The following is a 27,758-nucleotide window of genomic DNA, read 5'->3' on the forward strand; positions in this document are numbered from 1 at the left end:
ACATATTGGTCTGTCCTGTTCATAATTAGATCTACACTTTTCAATTAAATGGGAATTAAAATAAAAAATTTAGAAGTTTCTAGGTGAAATGCATGAGGAAGTACTTGCTTTGGAAGTTGGAACACCTTTGAGAACTACCTAAATGTTTCTGACTTGCCTGTTTAAAGTCTTAGTTATAAACTAACTGCTATAAAGGCAGAAGTATTTGCACTTGACTTATCCACAGTCTGTATTGCCAAATACTTGAGATTAATTTCTGAAAACTGTTTATTCTCTTTTTAACAAGGTTTGTTGATGTCTGCAATCACAGTCATTATCCTTGTGTTATATTTTGTAATTGATACATTCTGGGTTCAGAAGAGACCTTGGCTTGCTGAATGTACACCAATTTATATTCAGTATTTTGTGAAGTTCTTCATTATTGGAGTTACAGTCTTGGTGGTGGCAGTACCAGAAGGTCTTCCACTTGCAGTCACTATATCTCTGGCTTACTCTGTTAAGGTAAGGGGATAGATGGGGAACAGATTTTAAAGGTGGGTGGGCATATTCATCAGCTGTAAAATCTTAGTTGAGATATGTTGCATGACATACATGTAACAGACTGGGGAGAAGCCTTTCCTGCCACAGTATTTTTCTTAGTCTCTGAATACACACTAACATGAACAGTGAGCAGTGACAGCCTGTTGTCACCAACTAAAGATGAAAGGGTTTAGCTCATAACATTGTAGCATTTGCTTGTTATAAATAGATGTGTTAGAGTTTGCAAATAACGAACTCTTCTGTAAACCTGAACTTCTACCTAACTGATGTGTTAAGCAACTACCACAAAAGTTCCCAGATTGATTCTCCTTGAGGACTGATTATTGTAGAACATATAGCTTTCTATTTATTACACAGCATATTTTTTTAACTCATGCTCTTTGTTCTCTTAATTTTCTTATTGCTTCAGACTGGTTATTGATCTGAAAATCTATTTGTAAAGACAATGGCTGTTTAGGTTGTGTTCTAAAACTTAATAACTTACAGCACTAACTGGTAGTGGCCTTAGTATTGTATCATTTGAAGTTACTCTGCCTCTTTCAGGTTAAAACACTATCCAAACCCGTTAAGTAAAGAATTTAAAGCAATATTTGACTTATGAAACTTGTGTAGTCCTCACTACCTTAGCTGAAACATTAGTTTCCCAGTTTGTATTTGATTTTAAGTCTGACTCTAGTGTCTTTGAAATATATATCATCTGATGTTACTTGATTTTTCTTGTAAGCAGAAAGACTTTTTTTAATGTTGTATCTGGTAAAGCTCAGTCTGTACCTCTCCTCTTTTTCGAAATATCACGATAAATCATTTGCTCGTAACAGTCTGAATAGTATCAGTAGTCAGTGTGACAGGCAGATACAGGAGATTAAGAATGTATTTATGAAGTTTGTTCAAAATGAACTTTCCTGTGACATAATAGACTTAAACAATGTGGCAGCTGCAAATTCTTCCTCTGTAAGATGCCAGATAAAGGCTGAGTGTCTTCTGAAACTGCTGTGTAAGACCGGACATCCTAAATGAGAATTTCTGGAATGTGAAGTAATGGTCATGGATAGCTGTTGACTGCTTTTATTTCCCTAGAAAATGATGAAAGATAATAACTTGGTGAGACATCTGGATGCATGTGAAACAATGGGTAACGCAACAGCTATTTGCTCAGATAAAACGGGAACATTGACCATGAACAGAATGACAGTGGTCCAAGCCTACATCAATGAAAAACATTATAAAAAAATTCCAGAACCAGAAGCTATTCCAGAAAAAACTATGGCTTACCTTGTGACAGGAATTTCTGTTAATTGTGCTTATACTTCCAAAATACTGGTAAGTGGATTTTTTCATTTGAATCAAGATAACTCAACAACTTCCTCAAAAGATGCAAATTGTCTGGTGGCCACATGGTAGGCAGTTGAGTATAAGTGTGTGGCAAAATGCAGTGTAAGGTATTTTGTACCTACTGTAAATTGCTCAAGCGTTCATTTGAGACTAAATTTTAAAAATAGCTTATTTCAGTTAGAACTGATAAAATAGGTTTTGAACTGATAATTCAAAGATACAGTCTCAGGAAGATAACTTCCTTTAAGTTCACAGTTGTGTCTATTTTTATAAGTGGGGCTGTTTACCTTACTTGAAGAGCATCTTGGCTCGATTTGAGTGCTACTTCAAAGTAAACATGCAAGAGTAGCATAACATTAGCTAGAATGCAATGAGAAAATAAATGCAAGTACAGATGAGGATTTTGATGGATTTTTATTCCAGATACTGTTGTATGAGTTTGTAGGCTTTAGAACTGTAACATCTTTCCTCATACCTTCTTTGAGACTTCCAAAATAATTTGAAATAAAAAGAACAATGGACTGTTACGCATTTTAAATACTGGGCTATTTAGCACTTCTCTGTGCATCATTTTCTGTAACTCCAGACATAGATTCCTTGCTGTAGTTATTCCAATGTGTTGCATAACTTATATTCTTTAAGGCAGTAAAAATAATAATTAGGATTTACCTTTAAAAAAATAAATAAATCAGCACTTCAAGATTTAGTAGAAGCCTCCACTACAAATGCTTTGTAGAGGAATAGCAGTAAAACTTCAGTCCAAAAGCTACTTTTCAGCCAATAAAGATGGTACCTCTGCAAGAATTTCCTCGATAGCAGTACTTGAGGTGGCACATCAAGATCACCAGCACTGATTTCTCTGAAACACTACTGAGTTATAGTATGTGAGGAGTTTCACAGTCTATTTTCTAAAGAACTTTTCATAGAAAGAAAAAAAAAAAAGTAGCTCCATGTAAACTGACCAGGTCCCTTACTACTACAATTTTGATCAAATTGCATCCAATGCAGGCAGAATTAGTCTGTTTTACAGAATCTCAGAGGGCTGAAAGGGACCTCTTGAGATCCTCTGGTCCACCCCCCCTGCTCAAAGCAGGGTCAGCCAGAGCACATTGCTCAGGGCTATGTCCAGCCAGGTTTTAAGAATCTCAAAGGATGGAGACTCTGCAAATTCTGGGCAACCTGGTCAAGTATTTGACCACCCTTACAGTAAAAAGGTGTTTCCTTCTGTTCAAACGGAATTTCCAGAGTTTCAGTTTTTAGCCATTGCTGCTTGTCCTCTCACTGGGCACCACTAAGTAGTGTGGCTTGGCAGTCTGTACCATTGCTCCACCGCCTGCCCCGTTTGGGCATTTAATACATACTGATAAGTTTCTCCCCGCAGAGCCTTCTCTTCTCTAGGCTGCCCAGTCCCAGCTCGCTCAGCCTCTCCTCATGTCAGGTGCTCCAGCCCCTTTATCATCTTTGTGGCCCGTGGCTGGACTTGCTCCTGGATGGCCATGTCTCTTGTACTGGGGAGCCCAGAACTGGACATCTTAAACTGCACATTAAAGTGAACATTTTGAAAGTGTGAATATTCAGAACAGCCAAATCCAAGATCTTCCAGCTCTGAATGATGAAAATGGATCACTGACTTCTGATTAATATAGTTCAGCTGTAGCTGCTTGAGGCACGTCAGGCTGAGTTAAGGGCTTCTGCCTTTTTTGCTACAAACTACACTGCAATGTTATAGCTATATAAGCTCAGAAAAATCTTGAGAGAAATACTCCTTTACTTATAGCACTAGTACATGCATATTCCACATTGCTGAAATAAGAAACTTGTTCTGGTATTGAAGGGTTGGAAACTTGTTTCTGAACTCTTTCCAGTTAAGTAGGCCATGGCCTGGAAAACGGAACTTGTAGTGAGACTTAAGAAGCTTAAAGACTTAGTTTGTTCAGTAGAAGGCTAACAGGTGATGTGATCGTAGTCTAAGTCATTGAGGAAGAGTTATTACAGGAGAGGATACTTTAATTTAGCAGAAATAATGCCATTTAGCTTGCTTTAAATCAGTTTAAATAAACTTAGCCGTACTTTTCAAATGCAAAAATAATTATTCAGGGACTGCACTCAGTTGGTCAGATAAATATTTTAAACAACGGAAAATGCCTTTTAGAAAGGTCGTGTTGGGATTTGATACAACTTAATGGGTGATTTTTGAGTCTGAGAAGGTGACTGAAAGATCCTAAACAGGTACAGAAGTTGTTACTTACAAAAGCCAGCAGTATGACTTTGGCTCATGACTCATAGGAATTTGTAGAGTAATCATTGCGAAAGTGAAAATTCCCCATCCCAGAGCTAAGCTTGGCCTTAGCTTCCTTGTTTTCTAAATGCTGTACTTTGGTGGTTCGTGAGTTAACCTCCTAATCAGTGAAGGTTCTTGTTCTTCTTGCAGCCTCCTGAAAAAGAAGGTGGCCTACCACGTCATGTTGGAAATAAAACTGAATGTGCCTTGCTGGGATTGCTCTTGGATTTAAAACGTGATTATCAGGACGTAAGAAATGAGATACCAGAAGAGGATTTGTACAAAGTGTACACCTTCAACTCTGTTAGAAAATCTATGAGTACCGTGTTAAAAAACTCTGATGGCAGTTTCCGGATATTCAGTAAAGGTGCCTCTGAGATAGTTCTTAAAAAGTAAGAACAACTACTACTATTGTAATTCAGCACTTAAATTTGGCTAAATGTTGTGATAGGTGAGGAGACTGAAGTGCTAAACAACATTGCGCCATAGTCTGTGATATATTTCTGTCCCCTTTTCAGGAACAAGAGCAGCAGTCCTGTACCCTTGTGATGCAGCCAGCTTCCCAGCTTGCCTCCCTCAATTGTTTGACTTTCTAGAGTAAGATGGGCAATTAACATTTCAGTTACTTTAATTCCCACGCCCCAGCCCAACCCCCCAAAAAAGAGCTGGTTGTGATTAATTTCAACTTGCAAACTCTGCTCTGATACAGGAAAGCATCTATGAATTGATCTATTCTCTAGTTAAGCTATTTGATGGTTTAGGTGTGGTTGGTCAAAATGCGCACCCATCTTCCAGTAATGTCCCAACAGGTGATATGCCTAAATTCCAGGAAGGACCTGCCTTTGAAAAGTGATTACTTTTTAGCTTCAAAAGACTGTGCAAGTTGGTGTCCAAGTTGATCATTTTAACAGGAGCTTGAACTTGGCCCATGGAGAAACTTGAGGGGTTTTAATGTGACAAAGGAAATTGCTTCCTTATCCACCTGCCCATCTATAGAGGATTTATTAGTATGAGATTAGACTGTAAGTGGGAGATTAGTCACCAGTGGGACAAACCTTTAGGTGTAAAGAAGGCTGTGGTAACTCCTAACTAGGTGAGGAGAGAAATCAAGCATGTATGTGTCATGTTCTCTAGGAACAGCAGTGGTAGCCAGTCTGGTTTTGGTTCTAACGTCAGACTATTTCTAGTCTGAGTAGTGCATAGATAATGTTCATCAGTTCAGTTTACCTTTTTGCTTGTTACTAGCCCCCCAAATTATTATCTAGGAAAGTACTAATGCACTAAAGAAAAAAAAAAGATTAAATCTTCCTTCTCCTCAACTTAGTGCTGACAACAAAAGGTCAATTGTTAAAGGACTCTTGTTCCTTTTGATACGGAACTTAGATTTATGTGCGATTTTTTTTTCAGAGCTAGATTTTAAGCCAAGTCTCGTCAGTGAACAAGTATGCCTATATTTGCATTACTTCTGCCTTCAGAAGTATTTTGTACCTTATTATCTTATTGAGCAATTGAACTGTAGAAGTTGCTGGAACTCACTCAGCCCAGACTCATGTGGTCCACTTGGCTTCATAACTGAGATAAGAAAATAAATAATAAGGGCATTTGGCAAAGAACAAGAAAGCCTAGACTGATTTGGATACTATTGGAATAGTTGTAATTCCAAAACTATCTCAGAGTATGCACCGACTAGGAAAAAGTCTCAGCATCATATGCCACTTTTCTTAGCCACTACCTATGCAGTGCCAGAAATTAATCTCAGAGCCTGTAACCTGTTTTGTCAGTTGTGCTGCTCAGTCTTTGTTATAACATGTATGACTATTCTTGAGCACTGAAAGCTTAAACATGAATATTTATAAGACACAAACAAGTCACTAATAAGCATAGAAGAAATGCAGCAAAATTTTTCAAGCAGAGCAGTTTTATTCTTCTTTCCTTACCATCAAGTCAAATGTTTGAAGTGAGTTTCAATGAAATCTTTACATAAAGCTTACTGGCTTCCATTTAGTCATCTTTGAATACTTTGAATTTATCACAAGCCCTATGATTGCAGGTAACACAAGATATCCTTAGTGGTTGCTGACATTTGAAAAGATAACCAAGATCAGGAAATTCAGATAGACTTCAAATTTCAGCTGTGATGAATAGTATGAAGCTTTAAGGGACTGCTTCCTTTCCATTTCCTGGCTGAGGTGGAAACTTTTTTATATGTATTGCAACTGGGAATTCCCTAAACCCTTGGACTAAACACTTAAATGTAGCAGTAGTCATCTTAGCAGATCTGCCAGGTCTGAACTTGTTATTTTAAAGAGAGTCATAAATTCTTATATTTTCTTCAGTGCCACGTTAGTACTAATTTGTAAAACAAATGCTTATGGCATTGCTTTATGGCAAAACTTTGCTAAGATGAACAAGACTAAATTTATTGTTCAAAATATTTGGTAGCATTATATTCATGGCATCAATATTGGTTAATTATGTATGCTGTCTAGGAAAGCAGTGGCATCTTTGGCATGAAGAAACATTACTAAAAGAGCATGTGTTGCAATGCTAGAGTACATTGTGTTGAATCTAATCTCTTATACAAACATTTAAATCCAATTTAAGTATTTGTTTTTATTTTAATACTTTACATTAAGAACTCTATTGCTCTCTGAATTTTCTGGACTTAGATTGGGGCAGGGTGGAACGGATGACAAACCTTACTACTTTTAAGTATAGCAGTACCAGAGTTTGCTTTTAGTGCCATAAGTTGCAGCTGTTTAAGCACCACATGCATGTTCTGGAAGCATACTGTACTTCTGAGACTTGTATAACTGTTAACAAGGTGGGATTATTTTGTTGAACTTGAAACTGGACTGACTGACTCAACCAGCACAGACACCAGTCTGTTTACATACAGTGGAGAAATGGATACTTCTAGGAGGTAACTAATGGTTGTGTCCTACATTCATTGGGCATTATGTTCATCCTGGGATGACGAGCTCAGTTAATTTTCTACAGCTAGTATGTTTTGCAATTGGGAAGAGATTAAGTGTACATGGAGGAGATTACCTTAGAGGTGCTGCTACTGGCTTTTTTTTGCACTTGTGGGTCTAGTGAAAACAAAGCTTGTGGAAACTTACTGTGGATTTTACTAATGAGCCATTGAATGGGCTGAACTTCTGGTTAAAATTGGATAACTCTTTAAACTTTCCTTTTCAGGTGCTTCAAAATACTGAGTGCTAATGGAGAACCAAAGGTATTTAGACCTAGGGACCGCGATGATATCGTGAAAACTGTAATTGAGCCAATGGCTTCTGAAGGGCTCAGAACCATCTGCCTGGCGTTCAGAGACTTCCCAGCAGGGGAACCTGAGCCGGAATGGGACAATGAAAATGATATTGTTACTGGTCTGACGTGCATTGCTGTTGTTGGGATTGAAGATCCTGTGAGACCTGAGGTAGGGTCACTGACTAAACTGCAGTGATTCTGTTACAATGGATCTTGGTTCTTGTTCTTGTTCATCATGCAGAGAGTACAAGAAACTGAATTGCTATTGTATGCCTTAAGCATAGCTGATGAATGAAAATCTAATTTATTGGGGGGGAGAGTTAATGGTGCTATAAAAGCAGATTAAAACTTCTTAAGGTCATTTATGCTGTGTTACTGAAGCTCTGTACAAACTAATGACTTAAGGCGCTTACTGTGCAGGGTCTCAGTAGATGGAACTTGTCATTTTTTTACCACTTGGAATATTAGGAGTATTGTTTAGGATAATATTAGCCATTGTGCTTGTTGCCAGCTTCTCATGGGGAATGATGGAGAGGAGGGTTTGTCACCTGAGAACTGAGGGAAGGAGTCCAGCTTGCGGTTGAGGTCTAAGGAGGGCGGTATTTTTCAATAGTGAAAGCTTTTATGCCACATGTAAGTGGAACTCCAGTCTGATCTGCACTATCATCACTTCACACTAAAAGTCATGGGTGTAGTAGTAGAGTGTGAGCTGTAGTTTATTTCACATAATCATAAATGAGAAGCCAGTACTCAGTACCTTTGAATACTACAGCCTACAGAGGATTTTTGTGGTATTTCTGAATACTGCAGTATTTGAAAAATGAAGCGGGGGGGGATGGCAGGACACGGACGGACATGACTTAACAACAACAAAGCCTCTTTGCCAGAATTGCCATGCGTGTGTTTTGCAGGAAAAGAATTGTGGCAAGCTACTTAATTTTTTTAAAATGTTCCATAACAACAGTCTTGAGGTGTTTGGGGGTTTTTTTTCCTTATAGGTACCTGATGCAATAAAAAAGTGTCAACGTGCAGGCATAACTGTACGTATGGTCACTGGCGATAACATTAACACTGCTCGTGCTATTGCATTAAAATGTGGTATTCTGAATCCTGGTGAAGACTTCCTGTGTTTAGAGGGCAAAGACTTTAACAGGAGAATACGCAATGAAAAAGGAGAGGTAAGCATACTGACTATGTAAAGTAGATCAGCAGATATTCTAGGTCTCCTAACTGTAAAATATAACCAGTGCTCTTTTTGCAGATAGAGCAAGAGCGAATAGATAAAATTTGGCCAAAGCTTCGTGTTCTTGCAAGATCTTCTCCCACTGACAAACACACTCTAGTAAAAGGTAAGTAAAAACTGAGCTTCTAAGTAAAGCTAGGTTGGGGTTTTTTTTCTGCTTCTAGAAAAAATCTAGGACTGAGCAGTGGGAAATACCTATGAGGGTGTCTTCATTTGCCAACTGTTTTTGGGGGGGGGTGGGGTGGTTTTGGTTTTGTTTTTGTTTTCCTGCTTGGAAATGGAGCCAAGTAGAACTATCTGTTGTGAATTTTTTTTTTAATTATTTCTTTTATGACTGAGGAAGACAAAAACTGGGTTTCTTTTGCAGGTTTAATCTGTGCTGTGTTGTCAATTTTGAACTGTAACACAGATATCATTTTATTTTAGGTATAATTGACAGCACTGTCTTTGAACAGAGGCAAGTTGTAGCAGTAACTGGTGATGGTACCAATGACGGTCCAGCTCTGAAGAAGGCAGATGTTGGATTTGCTATGGTATGATTTTTTTTTCTTTAATCTTCAGTATTTTGGAGACCTATTTTGATAAAATAACTTATCACTTAAGAATATTAAACAACCTTGCTTGTTTCATGAGCCTAATATACAACTAAGTTAATGGAGTCAACATCTCTCTCACTTAATACCAATTACTTTTTCCTCCTTCCTCAGTCTTCCAACTTAACCATGTTTTTATTCGATGGAAAATGTCCTTGTGGCATTTGCCATTGAATAGAACTTCAACACAGATTCCCAGTCACTTGTAAATCAAAACCTTTTTACACAAAGGCTTGTTGCAAAATGTAGGAACAGAATTACTGATACTGAAGATTTCTGAAGTGAGATCTGTTCAACATAAGGCAAAATGACTTTAGGAGGTAAATAGCATGCTATGTTGATTTTGAGTAAAGCTTATATGCAATATGGAATGAGCTTATTCCTCTGTTTTCCATGAAACAATGCATAGGAACAGGGAGATTATAATAAGAGAGACTGCCAGTTAATGTTTAAAATGGCTTTGGAGGCTATACTAGGAGACACCTCTAGTACAACTGAATTAACAGCATTTTATGGCAATCTAGGATCTGCATTTGTCTGGATGGTTCCTTGGATTACTTGGTGTTCTCAGTTTAAATTCTCAACTACCCTTTCAAATGGTTAGCCAAACCAAGTCTTGGCTTTAAGTGCTAATACTAGACAGACTCATGCCTTAAGTAAGTAGGCTTCAGCTTTCTCCTGTCTCTTTCAAAACACCTGAGATTAGATTCCTCCTCAGCCTTAAGCTGAAAAGGTACAGTTTGGTGCTAAGCATTTGAAAGAAAAAAGAAAAATAATGAAGACCACACTCCTCCTACACCACATGCAGATGCACTGACTCAGATGCTAATCTTGAAGGAAAAAATGGGAAGAGCTTTCGTCATTCTTGAGGAGCATTTTCCAAAAGCATAACTTACAAATTTGACAGCTACACATGAAATGTTCTCTAGACTGTAACAGTCTTGTTTTAATGAGTATCTGTTTTCTGCTGTTGTATAGCTGCTGTAGTTGGCGTTACAAGGGGCAGATTTATTTTTATCTTCCAAAACTTAAATGTTTCTTGAAGTTGCTGTCTATGTTCATCTGTGTAAGAAACTATTTCTCTAACTTCTTACTAAATAGCACTTAAAATATACCACCTACTACGTGATATTTAAAGGTACCTTTTAAGGTATACACATACTGTGCAGGTGACTCATTTCCTTGGCACAATAATGCATCAAGAATAAGGATCATTAAATTTGCTCTTGAGTTAGTGTTTTTGAAATGCTGAAAGCAAAATAAGTATCTTTGAAGTAGGTATTACACAGAACTCAGATTAACCGTTTGGATCCTGTAGGAGACTACAGGTGCTTAAAACTTAAGAATGTCATATTGCATATTCTACTGTTCAATGTCAACGCTCTTCTGCAAAAGGTTTTTGGTAATGTGTATCATTCTACTGTGTTATGAACACATGCATTGCGCTGCTGTGGGAATCCATATAGCAAACTCTTAGGACATAGACTAAACTGTTGTGCTGCACCATCTGGTGGCCTTTAACTTGAACAGGGTTCAGTAACATTTCTTTGGTGGGAGAACTTACACAGTCTTTATTGTCTTAACTGAGGATTTTTATTAAGGTCCTTATTTTAAAGGCAACATTACCTTTTTTGTTGTTGTTTATATTTTTCCCATGCTTGAGTAGAACTTGCAAGTGAAACTTGATTCAGTAGAACTTTAGGTGCTTACATTAAAACAGTCCTTCAGGCATGGTGCATCAAAGTGAAGGCTGACCAAGGATGTACTAATAGCTTCTATTACATAAGTCAGTGCGTCCTGTTATATTTCATAGTGTTTTTCTTTTTCTACCAGGGTATTGCTGGAACAGACGTAGCTAAAGAAGCTTCTGATATTATCCTTACAGACGACAACTTCACAAGTATTGTTAAAGCAGTTATGTGGGGACGAAATGTGTATGACAGCATCTCCAAATTTCTTCAGTTCCAGCTTACTGTCAATGTAGTAGCAGTAATTGTTGCTTTTACAGGAGCATGCATAACACAAGTACGTACTGGTGGTGGATTGTTTCAGCTAATAAAGGTTGAAAATGTCGTGACTGATTAACTCTTGAATTCAAACTTCCAGTTAAATACTAGTCCAAAGAACATAATGCTCTTCAGAACATGCCCATGTTGTGTAATAAATGCCTTTAATAGTTGCAGTTTATTCACTTATATTGGAGGGTTTATGTATCTATCTTTATAGGATTCTCCGCTTAAAGCTGTGCAGATGCTGTGGGTAAATCTCATAATGGACACATTAGCTTCTCTTGCCCTGGCAACAGAACCACCCACTGAAGCTCTTCTGTTGCGAAAGCCTTATGGTAGGAACAAACCTTTGATTTCTCGTACAATGATGAAGAACATTTTGGGTCATGCGTTTTACCAACTCGTAGTGGTCTTCACGCTCCTGTTTGCTGGTAAGAACACTGAGACTTTACAAAGTTTTTCTAAATGTTGTACAGAGATGTGATCTTAAAACTAGTTTTTTTGTTGTAGTGTGTGTGTAAAGACACCAATTAAGCTTCTGATAAATGTCTTTTATACACAGGTGAGAAAATTTTTGATATCGATAGTGGAAGAAATGCACCTCTGCATGCTCCTCCTTCAGAGCATTATACTATTGTATTTAACACATTTGTGATGATGCAGCTTTTTAATGAAATTAATGCCCGAAAAATTCATGGTGAAAGAAACGTTTTTGAAGGAATCTTTAACAATGCTATCTTCTGTTCTATTGTTCTGGGGACATTTGTTGTGCAGGTAAGTAAATTCTTGGAGGGTGGAGGGAAAATGCACTTAGTACACTGATGTACTTCCTTACCTTGGAAATGCTAATCAGGTAGTGCCAGGCATCTCATTTCTGCAATGTGGAAAAACCTTCAGTGTCAAACATGCTATAAATCACTTGGGAGTGCTGCTTGACAGGGTTTTCAGGTAAGACCTCTTTGAAATGGGTAAAATAGGAATACAGAAGTACTTGTATTTACCTTTTGAATTTTCTAGTCCTTCAATTTGATCTTAGTGTTCTAGTCTCATAACAAAATGTGAAGAAGTTGTATGTCCCATCCCGTCCCCCCAGGGTTACAATGTCTCATATCTTCTTAATGAGATTAGGACATGAATAAGCTTTAGAAACTTAAGTATCAGTTTTTATATTCCTGATGCAGAGACCAGTTATTTGTATTGGTATATATTTTACAGTTATCTGCTGTTTTAAGTGAAAAACACTGATGTCTAGGGACCTTCTGTTGGTGCATCTAGGCAGATTTGTACAGGCTAGTTAGTTACCTCATATGCTAACAAATGAAATGAAATTATCTGAAATTGATTGGGTTAACACACTGGTGTTGAGAAACACCAAGTCAAAATTTAATCTAAAGGAAATGGTTTACAAGAAATAGTTTCACCTTCTAAATGGCCTTAGTTTTAATTCATCACAAGAAATAACTAACAAATCAGTAAACGACTTTTTTTTTCAGAACTCTTTCATTTTGACTTAAGTTATTTTGGACTTAAGATATAACCTATGCCTTAAGCTTCTCCTTAGACTCGGGATTCCATGAAGTTGACCACATTCATAGCGGTTCAAGCAATGCAAACGTATGCACCTCTGCTTCACGTAAAGTTAGTTCACTTATTCTCCCAGGTTTAGGTTTTTTTAGATGACACTTCTTCAGAAGCTACTGTTATTTTTAGGGTTACATATGCAGCAGACTGACTGTTGTTGTGCAACAAAGCCAAATATGTAGAAATTACTCCTGACTGCAACTGTGTTCCCTTTATAAACTTGGCGGACTGAATGCCTTCCCAAATAAGTAACTCCTGAGTTGTCATCTCAGTGTTTTATTCTGTGTTAATAAAAGAAGATACTCTTGGGCTTTTCAGCTGTCAGGTGTCCTACTTAATGGTCAATACTGTCTCCTTGTCATGCCTGCCCTGCTACTTGAATTGTTGATTCTCCAGGGCAGACTTCCATGCATATAATTCCTATGCAGAGGGATACCTTGCTCATTAGGGCCTGTACAGCTTGTTGTAATAAGTAAGTCAGTAGGAGCTCATTTAATTCAGCTTTTGAGATCTCTGCCTCCTCCCCCCAAGACTTACTACATAGGTGTTACACTGTGATGATTTAGTCTTGACATTTAACAGTGATGGGATACATAGTAATATTCTGTTGAATTATTTCTGAAATGTTTCATGTCTTGTTGATCTATGACTTCTCTTAATAGAAGTTGATTAATAAACTTTGTTCTGAGATGGGTGTTCATATGATAAATAATCACTGTAAATTTGGAGCATCAAATACATGCTGTAATTGTGAAACGAAGGGAAAGAACTGCAAGCAAACTGAAGTAGTCAACAGGTTTTTGTGAGTGTGACATTCGAAGAATAAATAGGTAGTTCTTGAAGTGCTGAAAGCCATAAGAAGGTGACTTAGTCTTGGAAACTTGCTCAAACTGCTGAGACAGTGGAGGTGTATGCTTAAGATGGGAAATACTATGTTCTAATGCAGAGTTGTCTGTAGTGATCTTGAAGCGTTAGGGAATTTTCTAGTAACAGGTCACTGATACATGTTGTTTAACTATGTTGCTCTTCGCAGATAATTATTGTGCAGTTTGGTGGGAAGCCTTTCAGTTGCTCAGAACTCTCAATTGAACAGTGGTTGTGGTCCATTTTCCTGGGCATGGGAACACTACTCTGGGGCCAGGTAAACTAGCTTTTTCAAAATGCTAAATATCTACTTGCATCAGAATACTTTATGCAGAAAATACAAATACACTAACTTTAGCATTCAAATCTTTCAAGTGGACTATACTTATATATGGAGATTAACAGTAGGTACTGATTAAAACTGACTAGTTCAATAGCTAGAAAGTCCTTAGTTGGATATTCCTTACTCTGACTTGGTCTGTTAGTTTCATTTCATAACTAGATGCTATGGCTGGTTTATGTTTAGTAACTTAACTAGAAGCAGCCATAGTTACCTTTTAAATATGAAATTCTCTTTAGCCAGATAAGTACTAGAAGAAGTTCTGTAAGAATACAGATGCGATGAACATGTTAATGTTGAAATATAATTACCTTAGTGTTGAATGGCTTTCTTGAAAAATCAGAATTGTTAAACTTGGTAGTATTTTCTTGATTTAAAAACTTCCTGGAGTAGCAAGAAATGCAGCAAAACTCAAAACAACTTTCTCTTTAATCTTCATTTGCATAATTATGAAATAACTGGAAAGTTCTCCCATCTATTGAGCTATTGCATTTTGATTTTTATCTCCCCCCCCCCCCCCCCCCCCTTAAGGTTTCAATACTATTGCATGCACAACAGTGCTTGTAAGCAGCAAGCTTATTTACATGAAACTTTAGAGCTACGGAGTTTTCCATTATTTAATGACATAGTTGTCTAAACTTTTCATACCACATGAAGAGTTTTCCACTGCAGTTTCTTTCCTTCTGTTTTGTAAAAGACACTTCAGGTTTCAGTATAAATTTGGTAGGGTGAATTTTAGTCGTAAATACATACATAGATGCATATTCTAAAAGTGGGTATAAGCTTTTTAATAAGGTTGTCTGGAAAATTAATTATTTAAAAAAAATCAAATAGAGTCACTCTGAGGTTGGAAGTAGCCTAGAAGAGAATCGAGATGGCTTGAAATACCTTTGACCCAAAGTGTCCTGCAAGGGCAAAGCTTCCCTGCTGCAGTTCATGCTGCTTTATCATCTCATTAAAGTCAAAGAGCTTTTGACTTTCTGAGAATAGTAGAAACTGAAGTGTGATCTGGGAGCATTCACAGTAGCAATTTCAGCATAAAGGGCTGTTTATCTCGCTTTTGGAGCAGTCTTTTTCCTCTGCAGCAGCTGAAGTGGTCTTCTAGGTTTGTGATGATCAAGGAAAGCAGTCTTGGAACTGATCTGGAGCTGCTAGACGGGACGTATCAAAAGATGACTCCCCTTATCTACATAGTTCACCAGAATAGCCCTGAAGGTGGGGATGAAAAGGAAAGCTGGAACAGCCATATGTAGCTTTTGTTTAGTTTAAGATAGATGAACTACTGTACACCAAGTAGCAAAGTAACAGTCTGGGCTGTGGGTTTTGGAAACATCACTGGTCTTGCAAATGGATTGATACCTTCCAGGTCACAAAAGAATGCATGTCTGTTCTGTACTTCTGAATTAACTGTGGCTGCTTTAATTAAATGATGTAGTTCTCACTTGAGGTAATACATCATGCTCGTCAAACTGAGGGAGCTCTGAAAGCTCTAGATACAAGCACAGTCTACAGAATTAACGGCTCTTGTAGCTTCGGTACCGCTCCTTCCTGGCATAGTCAAGTAAACTATAAGTGGAATTCTTTTGCCCTGGCAAGGGCGTTTTGTTTTCTAGGTTTGTAGTCCAAGTTTAATTTCCACACCTCAGTTAGGGTGGTAAGGATATTCACAGCTTTGCAGCTATTCAGCTGGAGCGATTGCTCTACATTGATGCACTCGTACCATTTACATAATTATTTTTTCAACTTTGCTATTCGTATGCAGGATATTATGTTAAGCCTTAAGCCTGGTATTACATTTATTATTTTTTTAAAAAAAGAATAATCCTGATTCATATTTTTCATTCACCGTTAGTTGATTTCAACAATTCCAACCAGCCGTCTGAAATTCCTTAAAGAAGCTGGTCATGGAACACAAAAGGAAGAGATTCCTGAAGAAGAACTAGCAGAAGATGTAGAGGAGATCGATCACGCTGAGAGAGAATTACGTCGTGGTCAGATCTTGTGGTTTAGGGGCCTAAACAGGATACAAACTCAGGTATGGTCTTGAAAAAGGTAGGACGCAGTGGGTGTTATGAGGGAAATCTCTCCATCTCCAGTCCTTTGACTAAGGTGGCAGTTCTAACTGGTGTGACTGAGGCTGTCAAAAGGGGGTGTGGATGGATGTGTAATCCCTCAGGGTCCTCTGTTTTCTTCAGCTCTAAATGCAAGCAACTCTTGCCTGTGTATCTGCTCTATAAAAAAAAGTGCCTTTTTTCTTTACTTTTTGTGTGTTATAGATGGGATGGTCCTTTCTCTTGTTCTCTCTCTCTCTTGCTGAGCAAGCTGTCACAATCTCTGATTCCTTGCAGATGGATGTAGTGAATGCTTTCCAGAGTGGAAGTACCATTCAGGGGGCTCTAAGGCGGCAACCCTCCATCGCCAGCCAGCACCATGATGTAACAAATATTTCTACCCCTACACATGTAGTGTTTTCCTCTACTACTGCTTCTACTACTGTGGGGTGTGAGTGTGTGTTCCTAAAGTGCATGAAATTAACATTTCCTAATTCACGTACCTAACGTTTCTCATTTTCTCCTTAGTACTTAAAATCATCGTTCAGGCTTTTATAGAGCTCTTCCACAAAGTGGAGTCCTCAAGACTTTTTTTTCTTAGAGGGCTGAGAACAGGTGGAACAGTTTCAACAAAAGACCTTAATGTGAAAGCTGTGAGCCTGCACATCCTGTGCCTTCATCCATTCGTGTACAGAGGGATGTTTAAGATAAAACGGGAAAACTGTTGTAAATTTTCGAGTATATGCCTCTCAGGGTCACTTACATTGAATAAGTGAATTAACTGTATAATCATGGACCCAGGTCAACAAAAATAGATGTCTTGCACTGCAGCACAAATGATACTTAAGGTAAACAAGCTGATGGGAAAGCAAACGGTATGTTAAAAATATGAATGTAGTTAGAACATGGAGCACTAAATGCATTTTCTTTGTAGCCTGTAAGGAACTTCTGAATCTCGCTTTTGTTGGACTTTTTTTACTGAATAACACAACTTTCTCAACATCAGGATTCAGGTGGCGAAACAAGGCTTCTAAAACGCGTACAAGTCAGAAGAAACATTCAATTAGCTAATATAAAAAGGAAAACAAAGGTTTAAGCACTGAATGGTGAAACTTTCATTCAAATCTGAAGGGTTTTTTTTCCTCTCTAGGTTCTTCTGGCAGCAGTTCATAAGCCATCAGTGAAAGTAAAGTTTGTCTCACCTTAATTCTGCCCTTTTTATATTGTGCTCTAAGTGGCATTTCAGTTTCAGCCTTCCTCTCTGTAGAGGCTAGAGACTTAATCACTCGTGTACGTAGGCTTAAACTCTGGACCCTGGAGATGCATAACAGTTGTAGTTGAATACTGATAGCTAATATCTATTGTTGAAAGAGTTTTCCATCTTAATTATATATTACATGTTTAACTTCCTTCTCTGACTTCCTAGAGACTGGTTAAATAATTGTTTTTTAAAATAACTCTGAGAGGGCTGCTTTTCCCCCTCTACTTTTTAAACTTTCAGATTACCAGATGGATGAAGACCCTTAATTTCAGGAGCTGTCTTAAATGAAATGTTCTCTTCTGATTTTTTTTTTTTTTTTTTTTTTTTTGGCTTGGCCAGAATTCCTGTGTGAGCTTGCACAAGTATTTAGCCCTGTACTTGTTCTCCATTGGCGAGACAGGTATTTCCCTACCTTGCAGTAGTATTGAGAAGCTCGGCTCACAAATTCGCGTGCCTCAAGAACAAGAAATGAAAAGTAGATTTAACAGCAAGGATGCACAGGATTGCATCTCCTAGTTAAAATGCTAATTAGTAACCTGTATCCCTAACTACACTCAAGAACATTAATTAGACATTCAGAATTCTCTAGAGAGCAACTTCATGCCATGCTGCCATTTCAGCAGAATCTAACGGGCGCTGCAGCATCTCATTGCGTCAAATGACCAATGCAGACATGGAGCTACAATAGCAGAGAATGAGTTTTTGATCCTCACTAAGTAGTACAGCCTTCTGCCACACCCTCCAGGAGAACAACTTTTGATAACCAATATGTATTAATGGGAAGCAGATGTGTTATTTCATTGTGTCTCTCTTTCAGAGCTGTTTGTTGGAAAATAGTTCAGCTGTTCCTATGAAGTGAGGTTACAACTCTTAAGCAGCCATCTGGCTAGGAGGATTTGGAGTGCTTACTGCATTCCTTGCTATTCTGGTACTAATATGAGGAAGGCCTGTTGACAGTATAAATTACACATAACAAATTGTCTTGTTTGCTCCTCACTTATGCAATTTATTTATAGTTACCTCTCTCATCTAATTATCTTGAGTAGTTGAAAATAAAACCATCAAAACACTAGATTTTCTCCTTTTTAAGTATAACTTAAAATGCTGATAGTCTGATTTCTGCCTTCATGGCTGGACTCTTTGAGGGTCTTGGGTTCATAGGAGTGTCTAGACTACTTGTTTAGTATGCATTCTGCACGGGAATCAAGCCTTTATTGTGGGTATGCTTATATTCCTATGATAATTACAGCTGTCCTGTGAAGCCAAAAATTGTTTTCCATTACTGCTTGTGTTCTAACTCACCATCTGTAAGCAATGAAAAACCAGTCCCACGAGGCAGTCATATTCCATTTTGCCACATAAATCAGTGGCACAGTGGGATGCAACATGCCAAATAAAGGCATTGCAAACTTTCAGTCTAGCATTGTCACCACTGATTTTCTTAGTAAGCGCCAAGACAGTTTAGGCAGCTTGCTGGACTGTTTAAAGCCCATGTAACATGCCAAGTCCGTAACAGCATGCTCAATTTTTTCATGTGATGAACAGTAAAGTAGGAGCTGCTGTTGTAGTCTTTTACTTCTCAAGCACATTCACGCTCTTCCCTGTCCTCCCTTTATTGGTAGTCAGGTCCTCCCCCTTGCGTGCATGTCCCCCCACTCCCCCCATTTCCATGGTTAATGGGGCTTAGCTGTGTACCTGTGGTATAAAAATGGGGACATGATAGCTTTTGAGTAAAATTCTTTGTGCAAGTGCTCTGAGGGGGTAGGGCTGGGGGAGCAATGCTATTTCTAGAGGTCAAGGAACGCAGTCAGGACTTTATCATGGGCAGCGGTTCTGCGGTAACAAATCTGATAATGCGTTGCTTTGGGGGAGCCCTTCTCTGTGTTTACAGTGAGGTGGTTTGGTGTATTTTAGCTGTTTCGAAGTCTGTGCTCTTGATTTGCTTGACCTTCCAGCTTCATTCCTTCACCTAGAAGTCACTTTATTTTTACTATCAAGGAATTCTACGGAAGCACTAGTCTTGACTTATTTCTCAGCTTGAAACAAGTCATCTTGGATGTGCTAAAAATTTTTTTTTAAATTAAACTTACTGTTTGTAACAGTAAGCTCGTGTTTACTACAGAGTTGCTCTGCTGCTTACTACACAACAGAGGAGCTTTGGGATTGAAACTGCTTTGCTGGAGACTTACTCAGAGTAGAGGTGTTGAGAATTGAATAGGGACCTAACAGAAGGGGGAAACTGTGTCTTGACAAAAGTGTTGGACAAAGGGGTCACTGACTTCTGCCTAACCTTATTTGTTTTATCAGTTCAAGAACAAATCCTGAATTTGTGTAGTTGATCAGGGAAACGTGTGGGGCATGGGAGGAGAAGGGGGTGCGGGGGGGGTGGTTTCATCATTCAAGTTACAACTTGGAAAGCTTAAATTCAAGTCAACCTGGACATGCACAACTTGCAAAATGAACTGTACTTTATTCTATCTAATTTCACTCTGAAATGTTTATTTTTGAATTCTATAAACTTAGCTTTCTGATTTGAAAAAGGTTAGTTAAACAATGAAAGGACTTGAAATAATACTCAGCCTGGGAATTTTGTCCATGAATTCAATGTAAATTGAAGACTCAAGCAAAGGCTGATCACCTGCTTTTCTCATACTTTGTGCTACTTGAATAGTCTCTTCAAAGTTACAACCTGTTGTGGCTACTTAATTGTACAATACAGTATTAAATTTCCTAGTTCTGGTCTTAAGCTTCCAAAGCACTATTCAGTAAGGAACTTTCTCTAGTGTGGTAAATGGGTATATACTCGAATATTTACAGCTGTTACAGTGGTATCCTTTTTTGCATGACTCTCTGTAAATGTCCGGTCATTGTGACATTGGCTTACACTTGCTTGGCTTTTTCATAGTCAGTTGACATCCTAATTCCTAGCATGAGAATTAGTAACCCTTTTATCCTCTAACTTATTTTCAGCCTCTCCCCTCCTTCCCCCACCCCCCACCTCCCCCAAGTATTCAATAAAACCCTCACTGAGATTTATTTAATATGTGAATAAGTAAATAATAGTTGGCCTCACTTCTGAAAAATGCTTAGCCCATGTTAAATAATCAAACAATTCTAGTGCCACGTCTGAATTTTTAGGCCCTTCAGCTTTTTGCAGTACTTTTACAATTTTTATTCCTACTGTGTAGACTGGCAGTGCTCTACTGAAACGCTCTTCATTTTTTACAGTTTATTGCAAGTTCCACTGCATCACATACAAATTCGATTCACTCATGTCTAGCTGTTTGTGGATTCAAACTCATAAGAACCATGCCATTACCAGTAAATCTGCAGCATTTTAACAACCTTTTTTCTTTGTTTACAGATCCGAGTGGTGAATGCATTTCGTAGCTCCTTGTACGAGGGGCTAGAGAAACCTGAGACACGAAGTTCAATTCACAATTTTATGACGCATCCTGAGTTTAGAATAGAAGACTCCGAGCCTCATATTCCCCTTATTGATGATACTGATGCTGAAGACGACGCTCCAACAAAACGCAACTCTACTCCCCCACCCTCTCCCAATAAAAATAACAATGCGGTTGACAGTGGAATTCACCTTACAACAGACATGAACAAGTCTGCTACCTCTTCATCCCCAGGGAGCCCGCTACATAGTTTGGAAACATCACTCTGATTGTAAGCTGAATGTTAACACACTAGCTGCATTGTAAAGAAATTGAAACTGGGTCTCTTCACACATTATGATGGACAAGATGATATTCTTGTCTTGGACTTCAACAGAAGACACACTTGTACGAATGTAGATTTATTTTTTTAAAAAAAAAGCTTTCTGCCAGACTGGAGGGTGCTTTTCTGGGGGTGGGAGTAATAATGAACTCTGACAGATAAACAGTAACTCAGCATAAGTGACCTGTGGATCATCTGTTGTACTTAAGAATGGTCCTGAACAGTGTGTTAGCAGAGCTTTAGTTTATCATGATCCTTTTCTGAGGGGAAGGCTGGGAAGGGCAAGGAGGCCCTGGATCGTTGAATTGATACTTTAATTTCTGCTGTTGGCTGTTAATAATTTGGATTATTTATGTTTATAAATGATACAGATCTGTTTACAAGGTTTGTAGATACTTTTTTTGTTCCTGTTCATAGATGGGAAGCTTCCTTATAAATGATGCAGAGAAAAAAAAAAAACAAAAAAACTAGTCCTTCAAATACTGCTGTATTTTCAGGAAAAGGGTGTTTCTATTGAAACTGTACTAAATTTTGCCTGCAATTTACCTTGTTAAATATTGTAGATAAATTGCTAATACTAATAGCCAAATAGATAACACTAATGCTTTGTAAAAACATGAGCAGTGGTGTTCTAATGAAGTTATGGCCTCTGTCCTAATTAGTTTCTTAAATACATTTACTACTTAATGGTTTTGAAACAACTGTTTAATTTTTAAAAATTTTGAGAAACTTACTGAATAACTTTTGTTCAGAACTTAGTAGGATTGTTTAATGCAGGACATCAATATGTGATGGAACTTGCTTGAAATATTTCTGTTATCTCGGGCAAAATGGATTAAATCAAAATACATCAGAATCTTAGTCCTTTGTTTTTGTCTGAACATGTTAGTTTAGTGCTGTCTTGGTGAACTGTGAGTGGAACTGTGATTTTTTTTTTTTTTCTTTTTTCTAATCTATAGAATCCTTCATGCAGCATGAGGGCTGTTGGCATTTTGAAAGGTTGTTAGTGGGTAGCATACATGTTCTCCTTTTTGTTTTTGAAACTTGTTTGTAAACATGAATAAATCTGCCCTTTTGTTAAAATAAAATTGCAGCAATGGTTTCTTACAGATTTTTTTTTTCTCAGCTCCTTCACTGGAAACACTGAAAAGTACTCTTTTGTATTACTGGTTAATGTCAAACTGCAATTTCAAGATGGTAACAGCCCCACTAAAAATAGTACTTTGGGTAAATGGAATCATGGTGGCTGCTTCCAGAATGAATGTAAGCTAAGGTATTCAAAAGTCTTCACTGAGCCAAAAGGATACTCCTTGGGAATGAATAGGTCTGCCTGAAATTCCAAGACTTACTGTGAGTACTGCGTAATAAATGTATCCCTGACCACTTAAGTGAGGGGAAACTGAGAACTGACATACAGCATGGGTGAAAATACATTTTTCAGTTGATTAATATCTTATGTACCAAAACTGACCTGCTCTAGTGATTGACTGAAGAAGTTATGGTCTGCCTCAACTGTATTGTTTAAACAGTGAAGGATGATGGAACAGTACTTGATCTGGTACTTCCTCATGTTTTCTAGGTCCAATACTGCTTACAAGAGCAACCGAAGACATGAGTTGTGAACTCTTTTTTTTCCCTTTCTTTTTCCAGCTCTGTGTTTGTTAAAATAGCGAGTGGATTTTTTTGCCGAATAATCCAGAATTTTGGAGATTTTTAAAGGGGTCCCTTCAAAGGAGTGCAAGAATTAAGTTGGTAATGAGGGAGGAGATAATACTAGAGGAAACTGCAGAAATGAGCAGGTCAGGAAGCTCAAGCGTATCTTTGCCTTGTGGGATACATGCACGCTTGGGTTTGTCCTTTAGCAGCTAATGTTCAACCTGTAGCACTGTATCCCACTGTCAACCACTCCTGAATTCAGTCTTTTCTATTGTACCGAAGTAAATACACCAAATTCTAGGCAAGGGGGGTTTGCACTTGACACTTTGTATAGTAATTTCTCCCACATGTTTCTAGCACATTCCTTACGTGATAGTTCTCATCTAGAGTGCTTGGTAGGGGGATCGGTTTTTATGTAAGCTGGCTTCTCCCTACTACAAAAGTCAGATAAGCATTGGCTTAAAATGAGGAGAGTTTCTTTACCCATGAAGTACACTGCCACGTAAGAAAGTATCTTCATTAATGCACCGTAATTTGATTTCATTTGAAAACAGATTTTAATTTTTTCCCCTCTCTTCTAACTGTGATCATGACTGCGTGTTACCTTTTTTTGGAATAAAGTCTACACTTAAGCCTTTTGAGGAGGGGTGGGAGGGTGAATGTAGACTTTGTACATCAGTGGACCCTCTTGATTCTGTTAACATCAGTGTGCTGTTCTTACAGGAAATTTCCTTACAGAAATAAGGAAAAGTTGTTTAAGAGGGGGGTATGCTTTCTTTGTGATCTCAAGAAATCATAACGTGTTGCCTAGATTATGAAATGGTTATCAGTAAGCTCATGAGGCCTTCATTGCCTTTCTGGTTGTAAGGTTTACTTGTCTTTCTTCTTGTAACTGAAATAAATAAAAGTGCTGTTCATCTCAGTCTGTATGGGGACTGAAGTTCTTGAATGTCAGTACAGTGCTGATTTAAACCTGAAATGCATGCCAATTCTATAAAATAGCTCTTGCTACACCTTTAAGCTCATTCCCTTTCAAGAGGTCATGGTGTACCTGGTATTATGATCAAGCAATAGTAACTTTTAACATAAAGCAGTTCTAGACTGACTACTGTTTGAAGTGGCTTAACATTCAGTATCCTGGGTAGGATGTCTACTATACTTGTGTATAAGACAAATGCTAGGAGACCTAATTTTGGCGTTGAGGGAGGGGTGAAAATCGTGATATAAGAGGACTCATTTTTTTCTGTATTGGTCTTAACAGGAAGAGGAAAATGCTGCATCACGGAGTAGTCTGGAGAGAATAATGGAAACAAATGCCTTAATGCCAAACCAATAGGTAAATGCAGGGGTCTGTAGCAAGTGCAAGCAGCCAAAAAATATGAACTAACACTCTCGGAGACTTTCTTAGAATAACAGGAACTTTTCCGATGTGTTTTGAAGTGAGCAAGCAACTGTAATATTCATGGAAGGATAATCTGTGTATGGCTGACTGTATTGCAAAGTTATTCCAAAGGCCTGATAAGTTCCGTTTCTACTGCCAGTAGTGTCAGCCTCTGCAGAGCCCTAGAAGAATCCAGATCATATTAAGCCTTGTGTAAATTAAAGTAGAATGTCTTACGTGTCCTTACTGCTTTTCTGATGCAAAGACTTGGTTCTAAAGAGCTCCTGCTTTTTTCCCACCTCCACCCTTTCCCCAGGCAGCGCATATCTTCTGATCTTACAGATTCCAAGCCCTCACTGAAATCCCTTAACTTTGTTGGATGAGCCTAGCCAGCGCGGAGGGTCCAGCTCCGACTTATCTCCAGACTGAACTGGCCTGCTTATTCAAGGCCATGTCATGAGAAATTCTGGGCCAGAATCGAGAGCCTTTAGAGCTGTTCCTGCTTATCTTCTCCCCTGGACTGTACACAGAACTACCTAACCACCTTCTTCAAGAGACTGCAGCATCCATCAAGGAGAGATGGCTTACATGGTGTCTAAACCAAAAGCCTCCTACAGGTACTACTTGTCCTTTTTGTTCAAAGTGAGGTCTAGGATGAGGATTTGCTTAGAAAACTATGGGATGGGCTTAAACACCTGAAAGAAGACAGTATGAAAAAGGTAGCTCACTGGAGAGCGGCAGCACCAGTCTAGTTACAAAGCATAAAGCTAGAGTATGTGCTTACACTGCAAATCTGGCAAAGCAAGGAGTATTCCTCAGTAGGGGAAACAAATTGGACATGGCTCTTATGCTTTCATAGTAACTCAGGAGCATTAGTAGGGGATATATATAAAAGGAGAAGAGATTGACATAACTTATGTCCAAAACATGAACTGCTGCAAGGAAGCAAGCAGGTTTCTCCTGCCCTGTATGGAGTAGGAAGAGGACTTTGTTCTGTGTCCACACACAACTTTATGACCACTTCGGGTCTCGTTAGTGTTCTGGGTGTATTCCTTTAAAAGATAGGTAAGGGTGCCTAGCGTTGCAGAAGATCGGCAGTAAGCTTGCTTGATGCTTCAGCCATATATGATCTTCAAGGTTTAGTGAATTCCTCTGTAACTCTTTACTACTGTTATATGCACCCGACATCTAGTTTTCTAGAAATCTATAAAATTGTTAGGCTGAAAAGGATTCCTTGGCTTGCCCCTACTGGAAGACAGTGGGAATTCAAACTTGGAAAAATGACTAGTAAGGGGATTTCTGGGAATTAACAGCTTTTTGTTGAGGGAAGTGTACATTCTGGAATACTGCAACATCACTTGGCATCTCAAATTCTGGTGTAGTGACAAGTGTCAGTCCAACTATGAAGCAGCAGTTGCTCGCTGAAATGCAAGTATGCATTCTGTATCCCTTTGATTCACTGCAGAGCTAGCAGTATTTAACAGTATTCTGAATATCTTCATCTGCTTTCCTAGGCTGCCTCTCTTACAGGCTATGAAGCTGAAGTATGCTGGAAGACTGTAAGTATGACCATACAGAAAACTTTCTATGGCTTCCTCCTTAGCAAAGGCACAATCTTGGCATTGCTCTATGACGATTGCTAAGGCACAAAGTGAATACTAGCTTTTCCTGTTTAAAAGCTTTCAGAGTCTCCTGTGGAGAATCGGAGAGTACAGCTCAAATGCTTCTAAACTTTGTGTGAATAGCCTCCCAAAACCTCTGGTTTAAGGTACGACAATTAAAAAAAAAAAAAAACAAACCAAAAAAAACCCCCACTCTACAAATAACAGGATGTATCTTCTAGGGTTTATCTTTGACGGTTTCAGTTTTACTAACACAGGATTTCACTTGACATTTTCCCTCTTCTGCAAGTTGGTTGCTCTGATGGTTGTAGGTACAAAACATCTTCAGTTATGACCTAAGCTAGTCTCAAGATCTCCTGAAGGTAAGCTTCTGTTTGGCTGATGGTTGTGGGGAAATACAGAGCTTATTTTGAATACTGTGCTGGCAGCTACTGCATAGTGTTTTGTGCTACATATTTTAGGAGAGAACCTGCAAAACTATCAATTTAGAACATTCATATCCTTGTCACAGGACCTGTCAAAGGATACATGAGTCAGACATAGACTACATGAAACAGGGAGCTGTTGGAATTGATATTTGGGTAGGAAGCAATAGGATTTGCTTTCTGACAACACTACTTTTAAAGAGGGGAAGGTATGTCTTTACTCACTAGCCATGTATTGGTCATTAATAGTCTGATCAATGTAACAGTTTAATTCACTGAGGACCATCATCCAAAAAGCACTCTCTTAAACTAGTGTTTTTAAATAAAAAAACACTCTGGAAAAGGTACTTTCTGTCATATTTCAATTTCCAAAAAGATGAGTCATTGCTAGCTTTTTTCCTTTTACCAAATCAACTAGGCTCTGTTCTAATAAATCTAGCAGTGGTATGGACATGACCTAAAAGTTGGTATCTTCTCCCTTTCTCCTCTTTTCCCTTCCAGTCTGCCAAGGACTATTGTAGAGAATCAGTGAAGGGCAGATGGAGTAAGAGGTGCAATTGTGGATTTGTCTCCTTTTATCATCCTTCTACCCTGCCTTGTGATCTTCTCTTCTGATTTCTACTTCAAGATCTCGCCCACTATCAGTAAACACACTGGAAAACTGCTCTGCAGTGTGGCTGGTGGTGTTTCCAGTGAAGGGTCCTTCGTGGGCTCCTTCCACTTTAATTGGTGCAAAGGCTTGAAGAATTAGGTTTTAGACTAAGAATGAACAGTGAATGAACTAAGAATGAGCAGTAGAGAATGAACATTTAAGACCGAATGTGTCTCCCAGGTGGTTCATAAAAACCTAGCTGAGCCCTTGGTGTTCCTTTGTACCTCTGTGCCTGCTTCTATGAAAGCACCTTGGTATATAGACAAGGTTCCAGCTCCACACATAGCCTGACTTTGGTCAGGCTTGCAGATGTACAGGTGCTGAGAATTAGGATAACACTTTTCAATTTAAGCCTTGGGCAGGAAACTTCAAAAGCATTATGCCTTACAGTAGACTTCTGTCAGGTATATCTTAAAGACCCGCTTCTAGTAAAAAGCCCTAAGGGCAGGGCTTTGAAAATATGCATAAAAGGCCTATGAGGATTTAATAGGAAAAACACACGCAAAGGCAATGTCAGGTAGCTAGATAATAAAACATCTACTTACCTGAATAACTGTGGTGGTCCTGACGTGCAGACCCCTGCACAGAGAGGAGTGATGGATCCACACCACAATTAATGTGAGCAGGCGCAGGCTGCCACAAGTAGCAAACATGTGGTTAACAGCCCCTCTTCCTCCCCAACCCCAAAACCAAGCATTAAGCTCTTCAGCTGTGTAGGGGTCTCATTTGCCACAATTGGGGATGGGTAGAATCAAAGGAAGCAGCCAGACTTCTCACTGGGGCCCACTGACAGGACAAGAGGCAATGGGCACAAGTTACAACACGTGAAATTCTGTCTGAACGCAAGAAAACACTTTTTTTCCTGTGCTGGTGATCAAATGCTGGCCCAGGTTGCCCAGAGAGGTTGTGGAGTCTCCGTCCTTGGAGA

At 38.6% G+C, this 27,758-nt stretch overlaps 1 protein-coding gene across 6 annotated transcripts in view; it reads left to right on the forward strand.

Moving 5' to 3' along the window:
* Window positions 1–23,672, forward strand: part of ATP2B1 (ATPase plasma membrane Ca2+ transporting 1) — a 64,477-nt gene extending 40,805 nt beyond the window's left edge. For 4 of the 6 annotated variants that reach the window (XM_052774250.1, XM_052774249.1, XM_052774248.1 and 1 more), the window contains 14 exons: window positions 287–501; window positions 1,618–1,860; window positions 4,304–4,545; window positions 7,355–7,592; window positions 8,422–8,601; window positions 8,685–8,772; window positions 9,093–9,199; window positions 11,093–11,284; window positions 11,486–11,699; window positions 11,831–12,042; window positions 13,883–13,990; window positions 15,906–16,088; window positions 16,402–16,488; window positions 20,730–23,672. In XM_052774250.1, coding sequence (XP_052630210.1) covers window positions 287–501; window positions 1,618–1,860; window positions 4,304–4,545; window positions 7,355–7,592; window positions 8,422–8,601; window positions 8,685–8,772; window positions 9,093–9,199; window positions 11,093–11,284; window positions 11,486–11,699; window positions 11,831–12,042; window positions 13,883–13,990; window positions 15,906–16,088; window positions 16,402–16,488; window positions 20,730–21,041 — 2,621 coding nt within the window. In that variant the 3' untranslated portion in view covers window positions 21,042–23,672. Of the gene's footprint in view, window positions 1–286; window positions 502–1,617; window positions 1,861–4,303; window positions 4,546–7,354; window positions 7,593–8,421; window positions 8,602–8,684; window positions 8,773–9,092; window positions 9,200–11,092; window positions 11,285–11,485; window positions 11,700–11,830; window positions 12,043–13,882; window positions 13,991–15,905; window positions 16,089–16,401; window positions 16,554–20,729 lie in introns of all 6 variants that reach the window. The other 2 variants (XM_052774253.1, XM_052774251.1) reach the window with 2 other exon arrangements.
* The last annotated feature ends 4,086 nt before the right edge of the window (window positions 23,673–27,758 follow it).

This window comes from Harpia harpyja, chromosome 23 (genome assembly GCF_026419915.1).
Source record: "Harpia harpyja isolate bHarHar1 chromosome 23, bHarHar1 primary haplotype, whole genome shotgun sequence".
Classification (NCBI taxonomy): Eukaryota; Metazoa; Chordata; class Aves; order Accipitriformes; family Accipitridae; genus Harpia; species Harpia harpyja.